The sequence below is a fragment of the Corvus hawaiiensis genome, chromosome 3 (genome assembly GCF_020740725.1).
Source record: "Corvus hawaiiensis isolate bCorHaw1 chromosome 3, bCorHaw1.pri.cur, whole genome shotgun sequence".
Lineage (NCBI taxonomy): Eukaryota > Metazoa > Chordata > Aves > Passeriformes > Corvidae > Corvus > Corvus hawaiiensis.
In genome coordinates, this window is record NC_063215.1 from 121,076,372 (window position 1) to 121,090,089 (window position 13,718).

Here is a 13,718-nt window from a genome sequence, read left to right on the forward strand (position 1 = left end):
TTCATTCATATGACCAAAGAGCAAGAAGAGAAGGAACAAACCTATCTAAAGATAAGGTATAAAGAAGACTGAAAACAACTGGAGGCAATAAAATAACCAGATAAGAAAAACCTGGCAACTGTAATTCAGGAATTCTGCCACAGGCTAATGAGAGGTGAGATAAAATAATGAGGCAAAAGGTCCCAAACAACATCACTGTCTAAAGGCTGTAAAAGACAAGTCCAAAACTAGTTCATCATCACTAATTAAGGAGAGCTGAAGGGATGTGATGAGGCCCTGATACGTGGTATCCCTCTGTGCAGCACACCAGTGATCCTTTGGTCAAGGTCAAGAAAATACTGCTACCTGTTGCTGCAGGCTGAAATCCCAAAGCAGGATGATTTATTCTTCCAGATGTTGCTACTGGTACATCCAACAAGTGACGCTAACCACACCCAGGCAAAGAGCCACAGCCTCGGTGTGCTTCACAGAAAAGATGAGCTCACAGTGTGCGTGCACACCGTAATGCCACAAAAAGGACTGCTGGTACCTTGCCACAACCTGCATATTGAGTTCCTCCAGTGCTCCAGTGTCTGATCAGCATGAGCCGTGACAAGGAAAGGAAATCACCTGCTGTCTTCGCCCATCTCTCATGCACTTGTGTCACCCTCCTTCAGTTTCTCCTTAACGTGTACTGACAGTGTGCTGCTCAGGTGAGCTTCACGTCTGCTGTGTCCCATTCCTCTCTCGTAAAACAAACCCAACATTTGCTATAAATCAAAATCAAGCCCTGTAGCAGCAATAATTCACAAGCATCTTATGGAGCACTGCACACCCTTTACAGCACGCTTTCACAAACTGTTACCTAAACAACAACATTGAACCTGAAAATTTTGCTACCATTTGTGCCTTTCTTCCGATCACTTATAAACATAACAAAATCAAACCTGGAAATGTTTCAGGCACCACTATCAGCTTTGTATCACAATAAAAACTGATCATTTGTTCCTGAGCCTGGCTTTCTGTCTCTACCCAGCGGATGTAAGGCAGTACTTCACTACTCCATCTGTGACAGTTTATGTTTCAAAGCACCATTCGTGAGGGATTTCTTCAAATGAAAATCAAAAGCAATGAAACATTCTCTCAGAGGAGATGGCACATGACTAGAACTAACCAGGCCCTTCAGTCTCTCTCACCCCTTCAGGATTTATCACCAGATGAAAATAGCCAAGACGTTGAGCATGACTATCACCATGAGTTATTTAAAATCTCCCTAGAAACCTTTGGCTTAAAAATTTGATTCAAAACAACAAAAATACTTCTAAAAGCGACTTTTGAACATGAGTCTTCAGTAATAAAGGGTTGTTCAGGTTCAGCTTAATGATTAACCTACTGAATATTCTAAACAAAAGTGATAAAGACACTGAAATGCTCTTTCAGGTGAAAGATAGCCAAGTAAACCATTGCTCCTTCTCTAAGTAAATCTCAGACACGCAGCTCTTTCCAGGAAGGTCTTCAGGACTTGCATTTTTACCAAAAATTTTGCTAAATACTGGGAAATATTTTTAAATCTGTTTTTCTACCTCTTGTTCCAAGGGAAAACAGCCAAAAGACAAACCATAGTAAGATATAACTAGAAGTCTGGCAGAATGTAGATTTTGTGCACAACGTAGAGCTTGTCTCACCTGTAGAGGTCTGTGAGCTGCCCGGCCCTCCAGCGGTAATGCAGGTCATTCAGCAGGCGCTCGTGCTGTCCGTACAAGCAGAGGTAGTTGGAGACAGGGAAGGGCTCCTTGGAAAAGCAGGTGATGCTATCCACCATATTGTATCTGTTGAAGTGCATCCGGAAGTAATTCCCGTGTCCTGCCTCACCGGTTACAATCTCCATCCCCTGGAACAGGAAACACCAGGAGAGCTGTGGAGGTGAAGGAACACCTGACCCGGCACACGTACAGGGTCAGCGAGGGGTTCCCAGCCCATAGTTCCCACTGCTTAATGCCCACAACCCTTCTTCTAAAATCAAGAAACCGCTCCTGGCACAGAGGGTCATCGGGCACGTTGCTGTGGCTCGGACACAGATTTTCTGTGTGGTTTAGTTTGGTTACTGCCCACCCCACTGTGCAGCACCAGCCAAGTGCCACTGCAGACAGCTGGGGGACCTGGGCCCTCCAGCTGCACTGGCAGCAGGACACCAGATCCACAGGGACCTGTGGCCCCCCGGAGCAGCAGCTGGAGTCAGGAGGGATGCCCCAAGCAACACTGGATAGCTCTGTTTGGGTAACTCCGTTGAAATCTCTTCAGCCTCGTTTATGACACAGAGCACACACATGGCATATCATGTTTACTGTCAATAAAAGAACACCAATACTGGATGTTCATGCTCAAACTGTAGCACTTAGATTCAGCTACTTAAATCAACCACTTAGACAAAAATGTAAAAATTTGCTTCAAACCTCACATTGCAGTGGGATGATCAGATAGCTTGAAGCTATTTTTTCAAGCTGTATTCCTGTTACAGTTTTATACATTCTTACAACCTGTTGCTAGGCTACAGGAACCTTTAGTATTTTCACATCTAAGCTACTACCTTTCACTAGCTTCTCTTACTTCTTTCTTAGAAAATTCTTTTAGGATTTACATGGAGTTTCTGGAGTGGCTTTAAAAAGATGGTCCCTTTTCAGGTAATCAGCAGGTAATCAGAGTGGCAGCAAAAGAATTCTAATCATATTCTAACAATTTGGAGTAACAAAACCAATTCCTCTCTCTGATAGTCCTTTCCGCTTTCCACTATACATGCTGATTTGGATGGCTCATCCTGGATCTGAAAAACAAGGTGAGCCGTGCTTTGATTCCTCTCCCTAAACCATTTGCTTTTTAAAAAGCCCATTTGTTTCATTGCTGTCCAGGTTTTAAAATCAACACTGAAGCAGCTTTTTAAAAGCTGCTCTTTAAATCAACTGCAAAAATGGGCTTGATGCAGAAATTCCCAAGGAAAAAGGTACAATCTGTGTGAAAGAGGATCTTGCCTAGGTGGAGAGTCCTCTCTGGCTTAAAACATTAATCTAGTCCTTTTCTTGCCTCAAGTCAGGCTCTCCAATAAGAGAAGCACTCCACATTTGTATCCTGGGACGATCTCCCATGTAGCCCAGCATGGGGAGTGCTTCCCTGTGCCCTGTTCCGAGACAACTCAAACGGCTGCAGGACTTGCTATTTTCTAGCAGCACAGAACATCTCTTCCACAATACTTCCTGCTAGTTCTGTGACTGCTCCTGGTTCTCCAGTTGTAGCTGGTGACCCCAGGCCCAGCTACCCTAAACAGGAACATCTTTTCAAACAAACCGAGGGATGAAACAAGAAAAGCTCCATTATTTAACTTACGTGATCACACGGGTCATGTTCTACATCCAAGGGCATGGGGATTGCTGGCTTGGAAACGTGCAAGTAGTTGTAACCTCCAGGAAGAACACCACCTGCCATAAATGAAAATATGAGATTTATTGAGTCATTAACAATGAAGAAAACAATGTCTTTTTTTGTCCTCCTTCTGCCATCATCTTTTTTCCACTACATAAGGAGCTTTGAGGGCTGTACGGCCATGAAATAGCACCTGAGGTGAGATGGACCTGCCTGCACTAGAAAAGAGCAAAAACACCTCAGAGGGGATGGCAATGCGACAGAAATCCAGCTGGACGTACCTTGAACTTTACACCTTCTGTATATGGGGATGAGTCTGTCTGAGCCTTCTGGTGGCTTGGCACTGGCCTGAGGGGTTGGATCAAAGAGACTCAGCATGGATGCAGCAAGCTCAAAGCCAATCTCCTTGGAGTTGAAGTTGCTGTGTGTCAGTTCATCCCTATAGTATCTCCTGGAGAATTTTGTCAGAGGACCTGCAGCCCTGATGCTGACATCATTGGTGTGGAATTTGGCATCAATCACAAGTCTTCCATCAAAAACAAGGCAAGCATCATTGATGGCCTTAAAGGTTTCATAATCCACTGTCCTGTAGGCAAAGCTAAAAAATGCCTAAAAAGAGATGTAAATAAGTGAAGATTATTGTATACTACTTAGTGGCTGATTTCATAAATCCAAACCCAGACTTTATTCTGAAGGGTTTTTTAAAAAAGAAGAATATGAAATACAGTATGATTTTAGCAACACTGGCACAGCAGACAGATCCTTCTGATACAACATTTACAGCTACCAAAGTTAAAACTAAGACAGTAGAAAGGAAAACTACTAAACTAGACTCATCTGCTTCTGGTTATTAGATAGTTTAAAAACTCCAATACTTGCTACATCCAACAGCCTGGGTGGCTGTGCATATTTTCTGTGTTAGTACAAGCATGGAACATAGACCTGAAGCCTTTGTGAACTTTGTTTTCTTCCAAATGCTCAAGCCAACCTGGAATCCCAAGGAACAGAAAAGCACAATGTATTTGGAATTTAGCAGGATAATTGTGTATTACAAGTGTTTTCCCAACTGTTGAGCCTGTTTACCAACAAACTGAGTTACTTTGGCTAACCAGCACAGGGACAGTCAATGAAATGGAAAGATCAGAAATAAACTTGTTCAGAGGAAATGTCATCCTCATTCCAGCTATAGCAGCAGAATTTCAGTCAGTGGAAGCTGCAGAGGCCAAGGACCCTAAGTCCATAAATTCCTGCCCTAAGTCTCAAAGAAAAAAGTTAGTGATAATTCTCTCCTTTTGTCTTCTCATGGCATGGGCACAGTCCCTCTCCTGGGCCACAAGGAAGCAGAGCTCCTCTCCCCACGCAGAAGCTGGGGCAGCACGACCCGCACTGCAAAGCAGGCGGTGCTGGGAGGAGACAGCAGACGTGGGAGAAGCAGCAACCATGAGCAGCGTCCTCGAAGCTTTCTCCAGCAGAGGATAAACTGAGAGCTGGCAGAACACAGCCCCCAAACGAGTGTGAAACAAGAGCACCCACTGGACACCGAGCAGTGAAAGGAGTAAGAATGACAAGGCTGAGAGATGTTTTGAACAAGACCACAGTCCGCAAAGGGCACAGATGAAGACTGTCTCATCGCTCCAAGGGTTTGTGAAGCCCCAGCACCCTCACACAGAGCTTTTCCCACCATCTGTGCCCTCAGCTTTTAAAGCCATTAGACAACAAATTGCTGCCCCTCCAGCAAGAAATATTCCTTTACAGGCTTAGGAAAGGGTGGAAGGGTCTCAGACGAGCACATCTTCCCTTGCTGCCTTCATCCTGAACAGCCCAAGACACAACTGTGCCAGGACAAAGCAGCATCTGTAATCTGTCCTACCCTTAGCACCAGCTCAGGACACAGCTGTGACCAGGGTAAAGGTGTTACCCAGTTGTATCCCCAAAGAGCTGTCCTGGGGACTAAGGGCAAGTGTCAGATACTCAACTGGCTAGATGAGGCAGCTGAAAGAAAAGGCACAGGAGAGGGAAGCAAAGGGAGCTGGAAATTTTAACAACACTGGCATAAGCAGAGATGCAGCAGTGGAGGAGCCAGAGCCCCTGGGTTTGTTCATAGATAAACCAAGTGATGAACTGTGCACAGCTAAAGGAATTCTGACCATCTCAGAGAGCCAAAAATCAAGGAAGCTCTGCCCATGAGGGCAAGAGGACCACACAGCCCCACATTCTGCTGGCTGACAGGCAGGACAGTGTCACTGGAGGGGAGGGCTGCAACCTCCAGGCGGGAGCCATCTGTCAGCCCAGGCAGGAGGGAGGGAGGAGGGAGGGAGGCTGCTGCTTTAGGGAAAGAAGAGATTTTCTCCTGTTGTTTTTATCCTGCAGGACTCAACAAATTATGTCCCCAAGAACTGCCAATCAACAGTTGATACTGGCTGAAATCCCAAAAGGCCCAGAGCTGCTGCAGAGCTGATTCCTGCAGAGCCTGGTCTCTGGTCAGTGCAGCTGCTTTCCTGGTGGAGCTGCTCTCCAGAGCCCGCTCCTCCTCTGAGTCCAGCCTCCCAGGCAGTTGGAGGCAGATACAGGAGCCCTGCACAGCAGCTGAACTGGTTTTGGAGAATACAAAGCCCTTGACAACACAAGTAATTTCAGGTCTTTCATCTTAGAGGCTGTGAAAGGGAAGGACCACGGACAGAGGAAGGACGAGCACAGGGCACAAATGGGGAGGAGAAAGAAACCCCAAGGCAAGGGGGTCTGAAGGAACAGTGTAGGCCACGCAGGCAAGGTGGTGGGGAAAAGAGGGGGGCTGAAGGGGAGCTGGTCAGTGGATGCCAAGTTGTGAAAACAAGAACCATACTGAGATCTTTGTGGAAGGATAAAAATAGAGAGATTTCAAGGAAAGAGGAGAGAACTTGAAAAGCTGCATACAAGGAGAGAGTGGGAGGAATGTCACTACTGATATGCAGACTGAAGACAAGAGACCACTATGGATAGAAGTGCTGTGTGAGGTCTTCACCCCCACCACAAAGGGCTTAGCTATCCCCGTGTTAAAAAGACAAGGGCTGTGGAGCAGGGGGGCCAGCAGGGACCCCGACACCTGGGGAGCTCTCTGGGAGAGGCACAGGGCTCGTCCCCTCCACAGCTAAACCCACCAGCTGCACAGAGGAGAGCACACGGAGCAGGGAGTGCCGAGGGGCCGGCAGCTCCATACACATGCAGGTTTTGAAGTGGCTCTGTCAGAAGCACTCACTCCTGTGGATTAGTCCAATAAAGGAAAACAAAACTATCCTGACCCTCAGGAAAGGCTAGAACCTGTCCCCAGTCTCAGAGCGGAGCCACGCCTGTGAACATGCCTACAGCTTCCGTAAGACATTGGTACTGGAAGAGAAAAAAACTGCAATCACTGATGTAGAGGGAAAGGAACCTGCTTAAAATATGTTTTCATTAAGTTACATACTATCCCAGTGTTTTTGGCTTCTCCTATGACAATCAAACACACATAACTATAGACAGGAGTAACTGCACATTTAAATAAGAAAAGGATTTCTGGAATTACTTTGAAAATTAATTAAGAGTATTTGTCAATCAGCAGTGAACAATTACTTGTGTGTCAGGTGACTTAAATACATCTTAATCCAAATCAGTCAGGGCATTAACAATAGGTTTATTTGGATTTTTAAAAAAACAATCCTTGAGACTAACAAGTGAATGTTCAATCTCCTAGAGACAATGAGGAAATAGACAAATCTGTGAGGGACCATCCACATTTGACGGCTTTTGCGTTAAAAAACCAGCCTGAAGGAAAGGCACAGGAAGCATGTACTTACTGAGCACTGCAGTTGGAGCGGGTTTGTGGCAGTGGTGAAGGCAGCCCAGGCGATGAGGCCGTGGTCACCCTGGCCCCACTGCGCCAGGACGCTGTCCGGGTGCACGGCCACACCCGCCCCTGCCAGGGCCTCCCCCACCGTGCGCTCCAGGGCGGCGTCACCGAGGCAGGGACCGGCAGAGCTGAGCAGAGCCTGCACGAGATGGATGCGGGAGCCATCAATCCCAAGGGATAAGAGGGTTTCTACCGTGGTGTAAATGTCAATTGTATTCCCGTAGACAATGACGTTCCCTAAGAGGGGGGAAAAAAAAAGGGAAAGATTTCTAAGACATACAATGAAAACCTTATTAGTATAACTCAGATGATAATAACATGGAATTGCTCTCTTTGACCCTCTTATTTCTCTGATGCTATGAAGCAAACAATGTTACCTAGCAACAGCAGCTAAGATAATTTAGTGAAGAATCTGTACAAAACATCCCACAAAGTAGGCAAGTACTTAACACAGAAGTATGATATTCATCCTGACCCCATAATCTGAAATTATTTTGATTGAAAAGCCTCTAGGGGTAAATAAATAAATAAATCACCATTTTTATTTTGTTCTCCCCTCTCTCCCTAATTTTGCTCATTCAAAGGACTGATGTGGGGGGGAGCAGACAGAATCAAATTCAATACATCATGCAGAAAAACCCCACAAACCGTGGAAAGGCCAAGTTATAGAAAACAAGCCCTTGTGCCTCGTGGAGGTCACCGGTGCTGCCGCTTCCTTCTGCCAAAGCCCGATCTCCAGAGAATACGGATGGCCCTGCAGCCGTACCTGTCCCTGGTGGCGGGGAGAGCTGGGCACCGCTCTGAAGGCAGCTGCATGTGGCACAATGCCCAACCCAGAGCCAGCTCCATCCCTGCTCACTGCTGGGAGCTCCGCGAGCTGCAGGCAGCCATCCGTCCGAGCAGCTGCCGTGACAGCAGCGCGTAGGAACCGCTGCTCCTTCCGCAGAGCATCAGCAGCAGCACAGAAACCGCTCCTGAACCCAGCTCCATCCTCCTGCCCCAGGCAAAGGCAGCTCAGACCTGACCCACCCCTCCCGCCGGGCACTGCAGAGCTGCAGGGCAGGGCCCTGCTCATTCTCCTCCCGAGCTAGCGTCGCTTCAAAGGGCACAGTCAGAGCTGAGCAGGAACAGAGGAGGGAGGGTCTGTTCTGTGTGAGCACAACGGGACTCTCCAGCCTAAGGGCTAAAGCCCTCCTGGCAATAAGGGAGGCAGAGCTGGGATGCAGCAGAGCAGCTGTGTGTTTTATCTCAGGATGGTTTAATACAAAACACACAAACATTGCTCTGAGCAGGACTGAGACGCGCTCCTCTTCTCCCCATTCCCTCTGCCCCCCTGCTTGGAATAGGAACCATTTGTCTGCTCTGTGATCCACTAAGCCTTTGAGTAATCCAGGCAAAACGGCCCAGCTCATGTAGGGAACTCCTCTCCCAGGGCCTAAGGACCCTGCACACGAGGGCCAGAGCCCAGAGCCCAGCCCTGCAGGCTCTCTGTGCACCACATGCCCCGCAGCTGTGCCACGCTAAGCTGCCCCAGCCCCAAGGTGGGGGTCCAGATGGAGGCAGAAACACCTCCACCTGCCTGCCCGCACCCACATCAGCTCCTGTGTTTCAGATCTGACCTGTCAGCACAAGGATGCCTCCCTCAAAAGCACCTTCCCGGTGCCTTTACGTCCCACACCTGGGCAGTGCTGCAACCAACTCACTCGTTTATCTCAGCAGTGGCATTTACATCTCGCCACAAGTGAGAGCATCCCCTATGCCCTAAATTGTATTATTTCATAGGCTAAACTAATCTCACTGGACCATGTTTTACTGCATGAGACACAGGGCAATACTAAACTGAACATGAACACAGCCCCAGCTCCCAAGAATATTAATGATAAAACAGATGTTCTACTATTTCCCTTTGACTACAAGGTTATTTTATTTGTCCCTATCAGTTTGGCTACTTGTAGCTGCCAAAGAAACATCTCTCTTCATAGCTGCCAGAGAAGAGACTTGCTCCATGAGTACACTGCACAGAAATGACAGAAAACATGTTTTTACTGTTCACAGCAATGACCAGAGGGACAGAACCTGCAAATATATCAACTTGAAAACATAAGAAGAAAGAGATCTTACTACTTCCATAAATATCATACAGAATACAGGAATGCTCCAGTGTGTCCATCACTGGCCTGACTTCCCAAGCCAGAAGAATCTATCCCACGGCTTGTGCCTGCCAGGACACATGTCTGCAGCTGCACTGGCCTCAGCAGAGGGCCAAAAGAGCCGACTGTTTCTTCCCTGCTGCAGCAGGGTGTAATGCAAGCAGCAACCCAGCAGAACCAGTGGGTAAAGACCAGCTCTGCTGTACGCATTTTTATCAACGCCACGTGCTGACAGCGCAGGCCAGAATGCAGTGTGCAGGTGCCGACAGCCTCAGCTACATTTGCACGTTTTCCATTTGCAGGGAGTGAAACTTATCAGGAGCGAAGAGGATGCCCTGGCTGGAAAAGGAGGATGAGGAGGGCTTCCCTGAGGCAGCCCAGCAAAGCCCCATTCGGACTCCAGGGCAAGGCTGGGCTGAGACACCTTCACCCTTGGGCAGCACCAGCCCCCCTCAGAGAGAAGCTCGGTTACTGCATGAGACACTGGCTTTAGGGGATGCACAAGATCAGATACGAGTCCTACATTTCTCAAGGAAAATTAAAATTCTGGTTTATATGGTAATATTAAATACAACTGCATTAGATCAGGGAAAGCAATGCTCCTTTATTGACCTCTTGTAAATCAACAATTTACTGCTTCTGCTTATTACAGTATTAGTGGCTTTTTAGATGACAGTGCTAGTAGTCTAGGAACTGCAGATATTCATTATGGACTAAAATTATGTTCACTGAACAGAGAGCAGTTCCTCAGGATGCTTTTATTATTTAACTACATGAAAATGTATGTATCTGTGAGTAAACATAATAATATTCTACAGAAAAAACAGCCATAAATAAAGATCATTACAGTAGTTTTATTGTTTATTACCTGAATGTCAGCGTCCTGCTGCAGAGCAGACTCATTCATTTTCCACAAGTGGAAGCACAAGATTTCGGTGACCCTAATGTGACCTGAATCTTTGCAGTTTGCAAAAGCTAAAGGAGAAACCCAGTGTGAGCTAAAGCATTGATGGCTCCAGTTGGTGATCATGCACTGGAATTTTAATGCAAGAATATTCCTACAAACACGCTTTTAATAAGGCAGTAAACTATGCTTAGGTGAAGAGAAAAAAATAATTGCTCCATTTTGGGCCATTAAAGCAGTTTTGTTCCTTACTTTACTTCCATTCTACTTTTATTTTCATGGAAAGTGCGGAGCTAATAGGAGATGAATTTCAATTAGTCCCAATTACAGCTGTAATAGGTTCCATGCATTAGGTGGCTGGGTTTCATCAGTGAAGCCACAGTGGCAGCCGTGGGGCCAGTGCTTGCCCTGCTCCCAGGATCTCAGCAGCAGAAAGCCCTCCCAGAGCCCTGGCACAACTGTCAAGACTGAAAGAATGATGTTTGTAAGAAACACAGCTGGAAAAAGAAGCAGGGTGAGGAGTAAGAGAAACTGAGACCAGCTGAGAAAGATCTCTCCAGCTGGGCACTCTGCACAGCAGCAGAGAATGTGATGGGAAGAGCAAGGAGAGGGAACTGAAGCCAGAGCAGGGGGAAAGGGGAAAGTGTCACACCTCCAGAAGTCCCTCCGGACCAACCTCATCAGGAGGTGTGAATTTACCTTCTCTACACATGAAGCCAGGCCAGTGCCTCATTAAGAGACGCAGCTCCACCCTGCAGCCAAGGCCAGCAGCAATAACAAAGATGAACATCCTACGACTTTGCTACTACGGCTGGAGAAGGGACACTCGTGCCAAGGCAGGTGAGACACTGTGATTGTGCCACTTGCTGCAGAGTGACTGAACCTCCCAGCATCGCGCACCCCAGCCAGCAGCTGCTCCCAGGCACATCCCTGCACAGGGGGACTGGAGTACATTCCAGGACTGGGCACTCAGGGATTTACATGAAGGACTAGCAGGAGCAAACGGGGAAACTAACAACCTCATCCATCCATGCAAAGTCAGCTGCAGGTACCAGCTGGACACCAGGTAAGGCCGTGTGGGCAGGGGCTGGTACCAGCTGGAGGACAGGTGGAGCCGGACTGCTCCAGAGGCTCCGCTGACATGCCTGAGGCCAGAAAGCTGGCTGAGAAAACATTGCCATGTTTATGGACCCCTGTGCTGATCACAGCAAGACCTGGAGAACGATAAAGGAATTTCCAACGTCTTGAGAACTTCCCTAAAGGAGTGCCAAGCAGGTGTGAACCTTGCACCACACCAAGCCACTGCCAATTCTCATTACACCCCACAAACAAGGCAGGTAAAACGCATCTTCAGGAAAGTCCTGCTCTTGCACTCCGCCAACAGGAATTCCCCACAAAGACAGCTTTCCTGCTCTGAACTGTCCTAACTCAGAGCAAGCAGGAACTGACATTACATGAACTCATTGACTCTTTGGTCTCTGCTTCTCTAGTTCAAAGTTGACCCAGAAACCCGGATGGTCCTAGATATTTTCCACAGCGCGCACACACAGCAGATGAACTAATGAACACAGGAACAGAGCACACACAACGAGGCTGAGGAAATACACAGATGGTGCACATCCACACAAATGTCTGATTTTAAGGGTTAAAAAGTACCAGAAGCTTGCAGTTCTGTGTGAAATTCTGTAACTGATGCAACTGAATACAGCACTGATAGAGACTTCCTAATTTAGACTTGTTTTCTTTGTGTTGTGCCACAAATCTAGATATTTTTCTATACAACAGAAAAACACATCCACTAATTAAATTATTATTTAATTGGCTAATTAATGACTCCGGACAGATTTGCATTTGGGACTCATTTTGTTTTATATAATAACTGCAGATAATTAATCTATCTCAAACCTTTCTTTCTCAGCTAAATATGCTGGGTATCAAAAATGACAAAAAATTGTAAATCAATCTGGAAAACAAAGCACAGCAGATGAAAGACTTTGTTAGAATTCATCAGGCGCCAATTATACCACGGAATAAAGGAGACAATAAGCCTAGAGAACATTTCTGTAAGTGTGTGTGTTAACGAAGCCCCTTACCTTTGGAGCTGACGAGGTTCTCCTCCAGCCAGCGTGCTGCCTCTGAGCAGTCCTGGGCGTCATTGAGAGTGAAGTGATTGGAAGGGACTTTCTCCGTGTATCTCTGCGGCCACTTACTTGTAACTCCACTGATACCTGCTCCCGTGGGAGCCAAGGCCTGGAGAAATGAGTCAGCGAGTGGATACATGGCACAGACCTTGGAGACGTTAAAAGACAACGACGCTCACTTTGGCTGCCCAAGGGCTGCTGTCCTGGCACATCCCAACCCTTCGTCACACTCAGCAGCAGCAAACACACCCATGGCCACAGGGAACATGGATCCACACTGATCCAAGTGTGCACACGTGTGCACATGTTCCCTACTTCCTGTGGGATTGGGGGTGACCACTTCAAACAGCACTGCCAGTGCAAGTGGAGGCACATGGCAAACACCAGGGACTGCATAGTAAATAGCAGAAATGCCCCAACACATAGCAGGGGATCTCAGCAGCTCTCTGAAACACAGATCACTTTAAACGGCCCTTGGAAAGTCTTTGTGAAGCCAGACTGCCTTCACCTTTTGTCAGCAAAAAATCAACCTTCTACAATGACAGATTTTGTCCCAGAGAAAGGGACCAAAACCTGCTTGATGGTTCAAATATGAAGATTCGGTAATACGCTCACTGTAGAATGCTGCTTTCCACTAACAAACTCAATCTGAGCTGTACAAAGTAAAAAGGGAATCTCGTCTCTGACTTCCTCAGCACCGCTGAGCCACATCTTGAACCCTGTTCTCACTGCCAGCCGGATCAACTGAAATACTGTTGGGTCATATAAAACCAGGCATGACACCAAAAGACCTTACTCAACTAGTCTAAATCACAACAGATAATGTTTTACTACGCATTATTTTGACTGCTTACCAAATAGGGGACAACTTAATAAAAGGATGAACTACAGTTTCATGTAATAAACAGAAGCCACTAATTTCTTCTTATCCTTTTGTATAGCTTAAACATGAGACTAGATGATGATGGGATTTCTTCTCAAAGGCAGATAAAACCTGCCTTTTCCCTTGCTATATCTTTCTCCACCACTGTAGTTACTTGCCATAAATTATTTTGCAAGTCAGAGTTACCTCCAAACACCTTTTCCCAGGAGCACTTTTCCAGCTGTCACTTCAGCTTTTGCTTCATCCCTGCTGAACAGTGACCATGGGCTGCAGCTTAAGCGTGGCTCTGCTCTGAGAAGGGATCCCAGACCACAGAGCCTGCTGCACACGCGCAGCCAGACACCGCTGTGGGACATGGTACAGCACTGTAAAGCTGCAGACA

At 46.9% G+C, this 13,718-nt stretch overlaps 1 protein-coding gene across 14 annotated transcripts in view; it reads right to left on the reverse strand.

Annotated features, from left to right (window-relative positions):
* Window positions 1-13,718, reverse strand: part of CFAP61 (cilia and flagella associated protein 61) — a 97,288-nt gene that overhangs the window by 26,642 nt on the left and 56,928 nt on the right. For all 14 annotated transcript variants that reach the window (XR_007202424.1, XR_007202421.1, XR_007202422.1 and 11 more), the window contains 5 exons: window positions 12,406-12,562; window positions 7,206-7,495; window positions 3,675-4,002; window positions 3,358-3,449; window positions 1,665-1,870 (listed from right to left, as the gene is read on the reverse strand). Coding sequence is in view for 8 of the 14 variants with exons in the window: in XM_048297997.1 (XP_048153954.1) it covers window positions 1,665-1,870; window positions 3,358-3,449; window positions 3,675-4,002; window positions 7,206-7,495; window positions 12,406-12,562 (1,073 nt within the window). In the remaining 6 variants the exon portion in view is untranslated. The remainder of the gene's footprint in view (window positions 1-1,664; window positions 1,871-3,357; window positions 3,450-3,674; window positions 4,003-7,205; window positions 7,496-12,405; window positions 12,563-13,718) is intronic.